The sequence below is a fragment of the Gracilinanus agilis genome, chromosome 2 (genome assembly GCF_016433145.1).
Source record: "Gracilinanus agilis isolate LMUSP501 chromosome 2, AgileGrace, whole genome shotgun sequence".
Classification (NCBI taxonomy): Eukaryota; Metazoa; Chordata; class Mammalia; order Didelphimorphia; family Didelphidae; genus Gracilinanus; species Gracilinanus agilis.
The window spans coordinates 299478487-299493543 of record NC_058131.1 but is presented as its reverse complement, the minus strand read 5'-3'; the positions used below and the strand labels follow the sequence as shown (position 1 = coordinate 299493543).

Here is a 15057-nt window from a genome sequence, read left to right as displayed (position 1 = left end):
CCTGGGGAGGCTGGCAGCTTGTCGAGAAGAGATCAAAGTGACAAGTGAGGTAGTACTGGGGAGAACATTGGTTGTGATGCTGATATGTTATCAGCTACTTCAGGAAGGATAGAATGCAATCTATCTTCTCACTCCTTGACCACACACACCTGTGATCAGACCAAAACCTTGGGCTCCCATTTCATAGATCAGGGCTTCAAACTAGAAATTATTTTTATGCTCTTCCTTATACCTAAATGCCCTTATTTTTTCTCCTGCTGAATTTATTTTAAAATCTAACTCAAATGTCACCTCCTCCAATTCAAATTCAGTTATTAAACATCTATATTCAAAACTGCATGGGGGTCAGTTAATAACCCTCATCCACCTAGGTCTGATAAGCATACCTTGTAATTTTTTTAAGGGAACTCCCTTCCCACTGATCATACAGTCTATATTTTGAAGTTTTAGGGAGGTACCAGAAGCTCAGAGAGATTGGTCCTTGGGTCCATGGTCAACTGGCCTTTCTGACTTCCCAATCTGGTACTCCTTCCACTACACAAGACTGTATTTTTTTCCTCCTTACTTTATCTGTGTATAACACATTCCACCTAAGAGCATAATTTTTAGGTTCTCCAATAGCTCTTAGCACAATTCCCAATGGCTTCCCAATTGGTCTCTCTGCCTTAACTTATTCCCCTCTCCAATCCATTCTCCACATAGCTGCCAAAGTGATATTTTAAAGCACAGGTCTCTCACTCCTCTGCTCCCCAAATTCCAATGACTACCTATTGCTACTAAGTTAAAATACAAAATACAAATCCCTGTTAGTTTTATTAAACCAATTTGACTCCTGCCTACTATTCCAAGTTTATTACACCTTTCTACCCTTTGAAAGCACTCCAAATTAGCCTACCAGCTGTTCTCTGATTTGGGCATTCTGTCTCTCGTCTCCATGCCTTTGCACAAGCTATTCTCCATACCTGGAATGGACTCCTTTCTTAGTTCCACATCTTAGACTCTCTAGTTTCCTATAAAGCTCAAGATCACTCCCAGCCCCATGGGACTTAACCTCAGTTGACAATGCCTTCCCCATACCTGTCAATATATACTTGTTTTATATACATTTTGTTTATTTATATATGGACATGTGCTTTCCCCAACAAATTGAAAACTCAATGAGGAGAGAAACTACTTTTTTCTTTGTTTCTCTAGCACAGTGATTCCCAAAGTGGGCGCTACCACCCCCTGGTGGGTGCTGCAGCGATCCAGAAGAGCGGTGATGGCCACAGGTGCATTTCTCTTTTCTATTAATTGCTATTAAAATTTTTTTTTAATTAATTTCCAGGGGGGCTAAGTAATATTTTTTTCTGGAAAGGGGGTGGTAGGCCAAAAAAGTTTGGGAACCACTGCTAAAACCTAGCACAATGCCTAGTATAAAGCTATTCCCTAATGATCCCCACCTCTTGACAGAGATAGATTTTGAGGCATGGTTATTGTACAAATTCAATTTTCTTGATTATGTTTACTTGCTATAAGGATTTTTTCCCCTCCCTTTCCTTGCTCTCAGATTTTCAATGGGGGTGAGGTGAGGAAGGATTAGCAATAGCAATGCTCAAAAAGGGAGGGTCAACTGAAACATTTCTTTAAATAAATACAAGAGCACAGAAGTTTAGAAGGAATGACAAACATGCAGGAGAGTTTTGAAAGTAATGTATAAAATATATACAGAGTTTCATGCAGAATCCTCTTTTTTTGTTCTGCTGTGGATACAGCAATGCTCTTTTTTATTTGAAGTTCTTAATTTTTTTAAAAATTAAGAAAGAATTTAAATTTAAGTAAGAAATATTTGTAGACCTTGATGTTTGGTATTTGATACATTTGATTTTGCTGGGCTGAATTTAATTTCAGTTAACTAGGTAACCAACAGCTTAAATTGCACAAAGAAACAACTGAAAGCAAAAAAATTTCTATTCCAAACTCTTATCTGAATGGAAAAAGGGCAAAATGAGAATTCTTATTGGTAATTTGGACTAACAGGGTTAAAAAGTGCCTGTGAAACATATTCTTCTACAAAAAGGATAAGCACAGATGCTTGATTCAACCTTTCTCTTGATTATAGTAGCCAACTCTGAAGACCAAGAGACGGTATTAGCAGATGGTTCAATGTGCAGAAGTCAAAAGGAAGCTGCATTTGCCTTACCGAGCTTCCTACCAAATGAGCTTAACTGATGCCAAGAAAGCCAGCCGGCTCCAAGGAGAAAAACAGCAGGATATCTGGAACCCAACAGTCCAGCAAAAGAAAGAAAACCTCAAGATATAACTACCTGGCAAAGAAATAGAATGTCTAGTGTTACCCACAAAATAAAGCTTCGTCTCAAACACCTCCTAACTGGAGGGGACATTTTTGGCCTGCCCAAGCCATCTATTTTAAGCAATGCTAGAACTATAAATTCATGTAATGGAAAACCTGCTAAGAACTAGTTGTATCTAAAGTGTATTCTGACTTGGTCACTGAAGAAAAACAATTCACTGATGCACAGACTCCTGGATTCTTAGCCCACCTCAACCAGATGGACAAAGACAGAACAGGTCAAAAGGGCATGTGCCATTTTCAAAATCAAAGGCTTTGAAAAGCAGTCAATAGACAACTACCCAGGATTCTGGAAGAGATACAGAGAAGTTTTGCTCTAAAACATCCATTTACAGGTGTGACATGTAATGGGCAAGAGCTTAAGAACAGATTCATTAATTACAGTAAACCAAAGTTTATGCTATACAAATGAACCAATTAATAAACTTTTATAGCAACTCTAAGAGTGAAGCCAAGCTATTGATTTCCCTTTAAATGTGTTAACGGGTATAAAGGGCCATTTAATATGAAAATATACTTGCTTAAGTAGCTATTTAGAAAGGATTTTAGTTCCCTATTTGTCTTTTTCTAATTATTATAATTTCAAGCAAGAATCTATAAAAAGGTCTATCAAAATACCATTCCCACAATTATAAGTATAGACAAGTTTCTAAGGGGACCTGTCACCTAAAAGACTTTAGGAACACTAATAAAATATTTTAACACTTTTAATTTTTATGTCTCAATTACCCCAGCTTACTAAATGGTCTATTAAATCCTTGTCATGTGACCCACTGGGGAGAAATTTTAAAATTAAAAGGATTAAAAAAACCCACTCTTTAAAATGCCATCACTGTTTCTGGTTTTACTGGAAACACCTTGAATTTTAATACCTCTCTAGAGAAAAGTGAATCAGGGAACAAAAACTAAAAAGAATAGTTTGTTTTATTGTCCAAATCTAGTAAAATGCAAAAGTTACTCAAATGACCAATTTTAAATAGCTTATCTTGAAATAATGCAAAGTATCAGAAACTCAATGGAACCAAATGTTTACCTTTGAAATGCTGTTTGAAAAATATACCAATTTAGTATCAACTCTAGCAGCCTAAATGTCAAGTTTTGTTGTCAATTGTACAGGATATTATAACCCTAAAATTTCTGAGCTAGACTGGGCTTTAATGATACTTCTTATTGAAAACAAAACTGAGGCCTAGAGAGATAATGGATCATAGAACTTCCAAGTTAATAATCAGATATTTAGTTCAAACCACTTCCTTTTACAGATGAGGAAACTAAAGTCAAGAGAAAGGCAGCAACTCCCCAAAGGTCCCAGAGGTAAAAGCAGCAATGCCAGGGTTTAAGGCAAGAGCCACTGGCTTCAGATGCAGGACTCTTTCCACCATACCATTATCCCAAATCACAGCTAATAGAAGAACCAGAGCCAGAGTCTACTACATATCTCTCCTGACTCACTCATCCATTTTTCCATAACTCTCTTAGGCTTATTCATGACATTAGAATTTTGTGTGTTCCCCTACATCACAGAGATGCTATAAAGATTAGGTTCAAAAGGAGTTTCCAATTCTTTAAATAAGAGAACAAGCAGCAAGCAAATAATAGCTAGTACTGCAGGCAGGTAGGTGGCTCAGTAAATTGAAAGCCAGGCCTAGACACCAGAGGTCTCAGATTCAAATTTGGCCTTAGATGCTTCCTAGCTGTGTTCCCATTGCCCTATTCCTTATTGCTGTTCTGCCTTGGAAGCAATATATAGTATTGATTCTAAGAAGGAAGGTAAAGAGTTTTAAAAAATAAAAATAGTTAGCATTTATATAGCACTTTTGACCTTACAACAACTCTGGTAAATGGGTGGAATAATTTCTCACATTTTACAAATGAGGAGGTGGGAAGTTAAGTAATTTGCCTAGGTTCGTAAAGTTTAATAAATGGCTGATGCAGAATTCCAATGCAGACCTTCCAGATTCCAAGTGCAGATTCTCTCTGCTTGGACATCTACTTGCCTAAATATCAATTACCTATATGTCTATTTGCCTAAAGACAGTCTGTCATAATTCTTTCTTTCAAAATAGCATGCCAATAAAAATATATTCAAAATGTACCAAACCAAATACAAATAAAGGGAAATTACATAAAGCTGAGGATTTACAAAACTAAAAAAGATGCCTGATTTCTTGGTTATCATGTCTAGAGGTTGTGGAATTCATGGGCTCTTTGTTATTCAAAAAATGTAAGCCAATACACAGAAGTTAAGGGCTTAAAAAATAAATAAACAAACAAACAAATAAATAAATAAAAGGGGGCAGCTGGGTAGCTCAGTGGATTGAGAGTCAGGCCTAGAGACAGGAGGTCCTAGGTTCAAATCTGGCCTCAGACACTTCCTAGCTGTGTGACCCTGGGCAAGTCACCTGACTCCCATTGCCTACCCTTACCACTCTTCCACCTATGAAGTTAAGGGCTCAAAAAACAAATAAATAAATAAATATTTTAAGAAAAACTTTTTTTCTTTTGAGTTGCTCTTTCCTTTTGAGCTACTTGATAGTAGGTGCTACTTCTACATATCATACACTTTCAGCTTCTATTAGGTAATCCATGATTCTCTTTTGAGAAAATATACTAACACTAAAAAGTCATTTAGTCTAAACATCTCATTTTATTTTTACATATGAGGGTACTAAGGCCCAGAAAAAATAAGTACCTTACCCAAGGTCACATAACTAGTTAACAACTGCACTATTAGAATGTAGGCTTCTTGTTGATGTTGTAGAATCTGAGATTTACTGGTACAGACACAACACTGGGTTCCAAAAAGCAAAGAAGCAAACAAAGCACAAATCCTGGTAGGTCTTCCCAAGAGAACCCAGATGACCAACCTCAATGACCAGATTAACCTCTGGGTCAATAGATGAATTTTTTAGCCAAGGCCAACTCATTAAATTTATCTAAGGTATGGAGGAGTTGTGATCTGCAAATCTGTGGTGGGAGTATCCACAGGAAGAAAATCCTACATTAATGAAGTATAATCCCAGGAATATAAAACACAGTACCTGATTTCAAAGTAATCTTTATGTTAAATTTATAATGACCATTAGAAAATCAATTTGTTTCATTAAAATGACAAATAAAGAATACAAATAATAACCTAAACTTTGAGTAGCATTAAAAGAAATATTATTTTGAGAAATGGTATTGGGTCTTTGGCCTAAGTTATATTACTTCAGTTTCATTCTAATCTATTATACTAACTCTCATAGCTACAATATGAAAAACCCAAAATACACTCAAGTCATTCTGAAAAATTTAAATAAGAGCTAATTTATAAACTTGTAATTTGTCAAAATTTCCTAGAGTAAAACATCTGTTGAAAGAGCTTAACAAATATGATTCATATACAGAAGATATTTCATTTATCCAGCACATAAAAGGACAAGATATTCTGTTAGGTGAATTTTCTCTATAACTAAAGCTGTAATCTGCTTTGCTAGAAAGTTAACCAACAGATCTTTCAAAGTATGAATAATCTATAGTGGGCTTAAAGATAAGCAAACCTGTAAGAACTGTCTCCAAAAATAGGTTCTGAGGGGGCTTTATGAGAAAAAAAGTTTAAGTGTTAGTGAATGGAGTTCATGACATCTATAGTAACCACACTCTGGAGAGCTGAGGTTGCCAAATATGACTATCTGAAATGACAGACTGGGAATATTTAGACTTTTACATGCCCACACAAACACCATGTCATTCCTTCAATGACAACTTTCTCTAGGAAAAGTGTTCACAACTAAATTGTAGTGAACAACTCTAGAAAACAGTATTGGCAATTTCACCTAATTTGACTAACCTACTGAAATTCTAATGAAGTACAGCTAGCACAAATATTTAGGGGGATTTTACCTCACCTTTTATCTGCAGCACATCTTTGAGTTTGTCCTCTGTTAACCTTGACCCACGAAGACATTTTAAAATCCTACAACAATTAATTCAGGTTATTTGCCTTCAGGATCAAAATGATTAAATATTTTCATACTACCATTTGAAAAGAGAAAATTTCCCCAACAAAGCCAGGGTTCCCACCAATGAAAGTCAATTTTTGTAATAGGGATACTGTCAAATTAAAGTACACAGAAAATACAAAAACTTCATTTATAAGCTATAAGGTAAATGAAGTCATTTTAATTGGGAGGACACTAGCTTTGAAAGACCTGAGGTGCATATGAATGAATGAACAAATGAATAAATGAATGAATAAGCATTTATTAATCACCTAGTGTGTGCTAAGCAGGGGGTGTGGGGGGCATATACAAATGCAAAGACAGCTCTGGCCCTGAAGAAACTTACATTCTTTGTTTTGGTTTTAAATTTTATTCTTAAAATTTTGAACTTATTTGTTAAAGACAACATATAAAGTAAATGTTTTCTTTTTGTTTGTTTTTCTATTTTTCAAATTTTATTTATTTTTTTAAATTACTTTATTTTTTCCCCATGGTTACATGATTCATATTGTCTCCCTCCCCTCTTCCCTCTCCCTTCCTAGAGTTGACAAACAGTTCCACTAGGTTATACATGTATTAAAGTGAGCATTTTCTATATAAAACAGAAAGAGGATTATTATACATCCAGCTTACTTTTCCTTTTAAGCATATAAATTCAACATGCAACTTTCAAAGCTATCTAGTCTGTCAGCATTTCCATCTGAATTCCCTTCTATTAAGAAGCTTTAATTCTTTTGTTTTTAAACCCTTACCTTCTTAGAATTAAATTTTTAGAATTAAAGTTAAGTATTGTTTCCAAAGCAGAAGAACAGTAAGGGTTAGGCAACTGGGCTTAACTGACATGCCCAGAGCCACACAGCTAAAAAGTGTCTGAGGCCAGATTTGAACCCAACTACCTCCCATCTCTAGACCTGGCTTTCAATCTACTGAGCTGCCTACCTACCCCAGCTTTAATTCTTTTAAGAGAGAATATACACAGGTTGTGTGCCAGGAAGGGATACTTTGAAGCTGAAAGTTACAGGTGAACTGAGCCATAGGAGAACAGGTTGACACATGCCCAACAGAAATAACAGCAAATGGATTTGATCAATGGGAAAGCAAGATGGCAGCACCCAATGGTACTAAGTATGGAGAGGCAGTGGAGTATGGTGGACAAAGAATTGACACTGAAGTAGGAAGGCTTTCCATCTTTGACATACACACATTGGTTTTTGATCCAAGCAAAGGCAGCTCTCTGGACTTTTAAGTTGCAGAGAAGGTGCCCAACTAAAATGTTAAAGCGAGCTTCTTCTCACAGGAATTCCCTATACTACTGAAATCACAAGTCCAATTCTATTTCCAGCCCAATCTATCCCCCAGTATAACATGCAATTGGCTGTTTATCTTTTCTTTCTTTTTGTATTCGTATACCCAGGGCCTTGAACATTGTAGGTACTTGGTAAATACTTATTGAATTACACTAAACTGAAAAGGGGTCTGTTACAGTGCTACTAGATATCTATGAAAGGAACACTGACCTTCAGTGGAATGTAGACTGGACTAGGCCTTGATGCTTCCTAACATTTCCTTTTCACTGATATTTTAACTTTATTATTTCAGCAAAAATCAACCTAGCTCAAACCTTTTATACCTTTTATTCCTGGAGATGCTGCTGCTGGATCTCTCTCCTCCCTTTTGGTAAGAAAGCAGGTAGAAGTCTCCCTCCACCCTTGTCTTTCAAGCAAACCCTAGGGTACGACAAGAGGTGTTAAAAGTAGGGTCTATAAAGATCCAACGTAGATTTACATATGAGGGTTAATGTTCAATGTCCTTCTGCCACAGAAAAGAAAGTAGGCCCCTACTGATCGCTCCTACAGTGTTCCCTTGAATGTATTCTTGGCCAGCCCCAAACTCCAATTACAAAAAGGGTTGAAACTATTATTTTTATATAATATATATTATTATATTTCTCTCCTTCCTTACTATTATTAGACTTACTTCAACTTTATGATATTCTTTTCTGAGCACATCCCAATTTCAGGCCATGGTATAATATTCATGCCCTCTGAATTTTTCAAAATATACACCCCTCCCCTTCAAATTCAGAATATAAGCCTAGCATAATCTACTTCACAGTTTTCCTTGCCACGATCTTGAAAACTTGGTCGTACAAGGATTATCATCTCTATTAACAGCACTGAGATAGAGAAAATAAATTAAGTGAATGTCCTAGTCACTTAACAAATAGTTAAATAACAGAATAAGAACTTGAGTTTTCAGAAAATCTGAAAAACGGGTTTTCTGAGTCCAATGAAAAGAACACAGGATTTAGGGTCAAGGTTTGTGGAGTTTGACTCTTTGTAACTCCTTTTGGGGTTTTCTTGGCAAATATACTAGAGTGCTTTGCCATTTCCTTCTTCAGCTCATTTTACAGATGAGAAAAATGAGGAAAATGGAGTCAAGTATCTGGAGTCTCACAAGCAGTAAGTATCTGAGGTCAAATTTGAACTCAGGTCTTCCCAACTCCAAGCCAAGCATTCTTTCCACTGTGCCACCTAGCCACCCTAGAGTTAAAAGACCTGGGTTCAAATCCAGAATTTGCTACTTGCTTCCTATGTGACCTTGGGCAAGTCATAATCTCTTTTTGTTTCAGTTTCTTCATTTATGAAATGATTGGTTCCTACTTTTGAATGCTAGGATTCTTCCCTCCCTCCCCCCCCCCACTTTTTTTTAAACCCTTACCTTCCATCTTGGAGTTAATACTGTGTATTAGCTCCAAGGCAGAAGAGTGGTAAGGGTAGGCAATTGGGGTCAAGTGACTTGCCCAGGGTCACACAGCTGGAAAGTATCTGAGGTCAAATTTGAACCCAGGACCTCCCCTCTCTAGGCCTGGCTCTCAATTCACTGAGCTACCCAGCTGCCCCCTTTCTCCCCTTTTTTGAGACAGAATCTCCCTATCTCATCCAGACTAGAATTGTAGCAGCCATTCACTGGCCATACAGACCAGCACAGAAGCTTTGACCTGTTCTGTATCATCTCTACTCTGTCAACTTCATGGCCTCCTCCCTACTGGGAGCTCACTATGGATTTAGTATACACACTCAATGAGCTTTAGCCCACTGCAGCTTAGTACTTCTGACCACAAGAGATCTACCACTACCTACCTGGTAATAGGAATTACAGATATATACTTTGAACTCCTTTTTAACATAAAAAATTTCCTGTACCTGACATGATAATAGTTGTACTATCAGTAGTACATGCTGTACAAAAACATAATGATAAAAAACTACTATGAATGCAATACTTTTAAATTAATTTACATATTAATAAAATGTAAATACTAATATATACATATATATAATAAGATGTTTACTGTAGAAAGAATATTTGCTTACTTATGAATTTACATTTGGAGTCAAAGTAGGGGAAAGTTTATAACCCAAAAACTGAGAACCTCTAGACTTGGAGATCTTGAGGTCCATTTCAACTTTAAATTGTATGACCTTATTTACTCCACTACACTTGTTCCCAACATGAATCTAAAATAGGACAGGCCAATCTCCCAAGGCTTCTGCCTTCACACCACAGACTACTTTCTATCAAAGGCCAGAACTAAGTCAGTAAACAGGCACTTATTAAGTGGCTTCTAAATGTTAGTCAAGAGAAGTCCCTTTCAAGAACCTTTCCACATCTCTACAGATAGGAAGGAGATGATAGCAATCCAAGTTAAGAACTTTTCAGAAGTACCTCTCAAAAAGTCAAGATGTCACAAAGAGTAAGGAAGGAAGAGAAAGATAATGTGGAAAAGAAAAGGAAGAAGGGAAAAGGAGGGAAAGAATGGGAGAAACTGAGAAGAAAAGTTGATAGGGAAATAATTATTTTAATTCATTGACCCATGCAATTAATACAAACTAAAAACAACAGAGTCTTCGATGAAATAGGTAACTATTTGAAAAAGGTCAGCCTAGCTAACCACAGGGAAAAAATGAGGCAGATGTTGAACATATTTCCTAAAAGTTACATGTGTACATAGACAAACAGATACAAAGATATTGGACAAATACTTCAGATGGACAATAAATTGGAATCAGGCAACACGGTACAATGGAAAGAGCTCTTGGCACTGAAGTTAAGAGGACCTTGGTTCAAATTTAAAATATGATGCTATCTGTAGGACCATAAACAAATTACAATCTCTCTGGGCCCTATTTTTTTCATCTATAAAATAAGTGGGTGGGTTTTGGATTCAAGAACCTCTCAGGTACCTTTCGGCTCTAGATCCATGGCATCCCCCTCTTCTCTAGACAGCCCTACATACAACCTAACAACAGCCTTGTTGCAGACAAGAGACTACAGCTTGGAGATTTCAAACACCAAAAAAAAATCTACAATTGCTATTTTCACTTCCTCTCCTCTCACTTTCTAAAACCTCTGAAATCTAGCTTCTAACCTCATCACTCAACTGAAACTGATCTCTCCAAAGGTACAGGATGCTTTCACTTTGTAATAAGTAAACTTTTACTTGGTCTTTTCTCAGATTTTCAACCTTTCTGATCTTTCTGCAGCATTTGAGGCTACTGAACACCTTCTGTATCAAAAGTTCTTATCCTGGATTCTATTATTTTTTGACATTTTGATAACTGTATTAAAATATATTTGGTTTCCTTTATAATCCTACATATCTTTATGCATTTTAAAACATTATTTTGAAAAGGGGTCCATAGGTTTCACCAGACAGCCAAAAGATTCAACAACAAAAAAAAGTTAAAGAAACCTGCCTAGATGTTCATTCCTCTCTAGGTTTTTGTGACTAAAGAGGATAGTTCCCTTCCCACCTTTATGACCTCTACTTCCCAATCTCTTTAACTATATCTTTATCCATGTTATATATACACTAATTACAGGTGTCCCCAAAGCACTGTCCTGGAGCTCTCTTCTTTCTACACTTTCTCCCTTGATCTCATTAAGTTCCAATGGATTTAATCACTATCTTTCTGCACAGGATTCCGAGATATAGATATCTATCTCTACTTTCCTAAGTTTCAATTCTGCAACACCAGTTGCCTATAAGACACCTCAAACTGGGTGTCCCATAGGCATCTCAAATTCCACATGGCCAAAATAAAACTCAAAAAAATTATTTTCCTCCTCTCAACCTTCTCAAATTTCCTATTGTTGTCAAGGGTACCATCATCCTTCCAGTCACCTAGGTTCAAAAATCTCAGTGTCATTCTTGACACCTCTCTATTGTTAACTCACATATCTAATTAGCTGCCAAATCTTTTAATCTCTCTTTACAGCATCTCTCTGACATGAGCCCTTCTTTTGAATTACATAATCACTACTTTGGTTGAGGCCCAAACTATCTCTCACCTGGATTACTGCAATAACCTTCTAATTGGTTTTCCTGTTCATGTCTCTCTCCCCACTCCACTCAGCTACCCACTTGATGTTAATGTGACTATGTCAACCTCTTGTTCAATAAGTTCCATTGGCTTCTTATTACCTCCAGGAGCAAATATAAAGCACTTTTGCATTTAAATCTTTTTCTAATCCAGCCCCTTACTGTGTTCCTAATGTTCTTCTTTCTACTTCCTTCCAAGCACACTATGATTCTGCCATACTGGTCTACTCGATATTTCTCTATCTCTCATCCCCACAACATTCCACTGACTCTTCTCGATGACTGGCACACCTTCCTGACTCAAGTGCTATCTTCTTCAGAAGGCCTTTCCTAGTCTGTTGCCCTCTTCCAGACCCTCAAGATGCTAGTGCCATCCCTTCAAGTTACCTTCCATCTAATCAATCTGTATTTATTTGGTAAGTTTTGATTTATATCATTTTTTCCTTAAGAGGAGGAACTTTTACTTTTTCCTGTGAATCTGTTTACATAAACCTATTATGTATGCTTTTCCACTGATTCTTCACTGAAATCTATCTGGCCTCTATTCCCTAGTTCCTCCGAATTCTGCTTCCTAACTCCTTCTTGATTGTTGATTGTCTTTCCTAGCCCTCTATTTCACGAAAGCTTCTAGACATGCTTAATTCCCCATCTTACTCCACAACTTTGTCCTCTACAGCCTCTCAACAGTCACTAGCACAACTTTTCCTCTCTCCAGCAAACTCCAGGTCTGGAACTGTAATCAATTTAATAATGAGCCAAATTGTCAGTCCTGATTGATCGAGGTCCATCCAATACAAGAGTAATAATGAGATCGGAGTAGGGCGATACAGCAAGATTTATTAGATGAAGTGGGGGGGGCCACCCAATGTCAGGAGGATTAGCAAAGGGTTCTGATTGGAAAATGGGGTTCAGAGGATTAGGTAATCTTAGATTTATCTCATTGGCTGTTGGGGGGGGTGGCAACTGTTTCCCATGATCATATAGTTCTTAGCAGGATACAGACAGGGTAAGTTGTGACTATCAATCCATCTTGAATGTGTCAGGTCAAGGTATGAGAAGTTACAGCCTCTGCTAGACAGAACAGCTGCTTTGTTTCGAAGTTCCAGCTGGTATTGGGGAGGGGAAGGTGATAGTTTTGATTAAGGAAGAGGATGGAAAAAGGGCTCAGGCATGTCAAAAATATCTCTCAAAGGCCTCTATTCCCCCAAGAATTATCTCTACTTATCAGAATGTAAATTTCCCCTAAATCAGAGACTGTCTTTGCTTTTCATTAGGTCCCCAGCATCTGGCATAGAGCTTGGCACATAATACTACTTAGCACCCAGCCTGACATTATTCAATGTTAAGTCAATGTAATTTTCATTCATTCAATCAAAGTTTGGTCTCAATCAAATTAATCAGGGCAGAATTTGAGAAAATGCTTAACTTTTCAGAGATCAAGAACCCAAGCTCGTCTTTTCTTCAGAAACCACCCATCTTTTTAATAGTAGTTTTCTAAATGCTACTAAATCTGGGATTCTTGGACCACAATTTCATAAGAATCACAAATGTGGAAAAATTATGTATTAACACTTGGGGCAAGGGGGCTACAATGAATTATCACTAATAAGTTACTTTGGAGAATATAAAAATCATCACCCGAGGATACCTATGGCAAAAAGATAAGGTGCTCATGAGAGTAAGGAATTATCTAAGAATGCAGTGCTATATTGCTATTTGTAAAATATTAAATCAACAGAGAAAGGTCCCCATCGTGTGGAAAATCATTTCAACTATCTGAGCTTCAATTCTTAAAACAAAAATGAACATTAAGGTACTACTAATATAAGTTGTTTTCTACAACCTATTTAGAGAAAGACAAACAAGACACACGCAAGATGAGATATGGAGGGGAGTCAACCATCCCTTGTGGAGGCGTTCTACACACTGATGAGATCACTGTTTTATTGAAATATTGTTACTATAATAACTCACGTTGCTAGATTGTTTTGTGCTTTCCTCACAACGATCCTGTGAGCTACGGAGTAGGAGAGAAGGGGAAGAGAAGAAATGACTGAGGGGAATGAAGTAAAAAGTTGAGAAAGTGAGAGTAAAGAGGGTAAGGGGAGAAAAGTATAAGGTGGTGGAAGAGTAGAAGGCAAAACAAGGAGGAAGGAGAAAATAAGAAAGGTTGAAGGAGAAAAATGAGATGAAAGGAAGAAGGGAGGAGGAAAAAAGAAATGGGGGAAAGAAGGGAAAGAAAAGTGGGAAACGAAGAGAAACTGGGGGAAAGGAAGGAGGAAGAGAAGGGGATGACAGAAAAACAAACGAGAGGAGAGAAGGAACGCGCACAGAAACGAGTAAATGGAGAAAAGGAGCAAAGAGGGAAAAGGAATGAAAACAGGAGATGGTGATGGAGGGGGTCGATGCCTGGAAGGAAAGTAGGGGAAGTATGGGGGAGAGAAGGAAGGGCGTCAGAGAAAGAGCAGAGGCGGGCTCGGAAACTCAGGGTGTAGGGAGAAAGGCCTTCCGCAGTCGCCGCCGATGGAAAGCCCGAAGTGGCTAAGAAAACAAAGGGGAATGATGTGGGACCAGAGGGCTCCGGAGGAGGAGGCCTGAAGCCTGCCGGCGCCGAAGCTCCAGGCGGAGGCTGAGCCCGGGGACGAGGCTGGGTACTCGGGAGGAAAGCGGATCTCTGGGAGGAAGGGGGTTGCATTTACCAGAGCCTGGAAGTGGCGCTGTCCGACGTCTAAGTCCAAGCGTCCCGCTGCGCTGGCCTCCACTCACGCCCAGCGGCCGCCGCGGCGTCCAGGCCCCAACGCTGCTCCCGCCCCCCCACCCCCCGCTGCTGCCGTCGCCGCTCCGCTTCCGGCTCTGGCCCAGCTTCCGGTTCCTGTTCCGGCTCGGAACTCCAGGCTCGGGCTACGTCGCTCCTGGAGACGGTCGTCTTACAGCCGAACCGCTGCCTGAACGCAGAAGAGAGCGCCCTCTGCCAGACCGGAGGTCCAGCGCAGTCTGATCAGGGGTGGACAGCAGAGAAAGGAAAAAAGAGAAGAAAGGGAGGGAAAAGAAAAGGAGAGAGGAGGGAAGAGGAGAAACGGATGAAGGACCAGAGCTGGATTCCAAGGTTTCTTCACCTTTTCTGTATCAGGAACCCTTTGGTCGGTCTGAGAAAGCCTATGGAAACCTCAGAAAAATATTTTCAAATGCATAAAACAAAATACATAGTATTACAAAGGAAATCAGTGACCGCCGAAATATACTTCTCTGTTTTTTTCTAAACAAGTTCAAGGACCTCAAAATAGGAAACTCTCTGTGACCATGGATACTGTGGAGTTGGGAGGATGTGGGTTAAA

General features: G+C 38.3%; 1 protein-coding gene across 4 annotated transcripts in view; it reads right to left on the bottom strand.

Moving 5' to 3' along the window:
* LOC123237317 (nuclear receptor coactivator 5-like) overlaps positions 1-14507 on the bottom strand; it is a 35923-nt gene extending 21416 nt beyond the window's left edge. For 2 of the 4 annotated variants that reach the window (XM_044664163.1, XM_044664165.1), the window contains exons 1-2: positions 14422-14507; positions 6244-6311 (exon numbers count right to left, since the gene is read on the bottom strand). In XM_044664163.1, coding sequence (XP_044520098.1) covers positions 6244-6302 — 59 coding nt within the window. In that variant the 5' untranslated portion in view covers positions 6303-6311; positions 14422-14507. Of the gene's footprint in view, positions 1-6243; positions 6312-7966; positions 8061-14421 lie in introns of those variants that run through there. The other 2 variants (XM_044664162.1, XM_044664164.1) reach the window with 2 other exon arrangements.
* Positions 14508-15057: the final 550 nt, after the last annotated feature.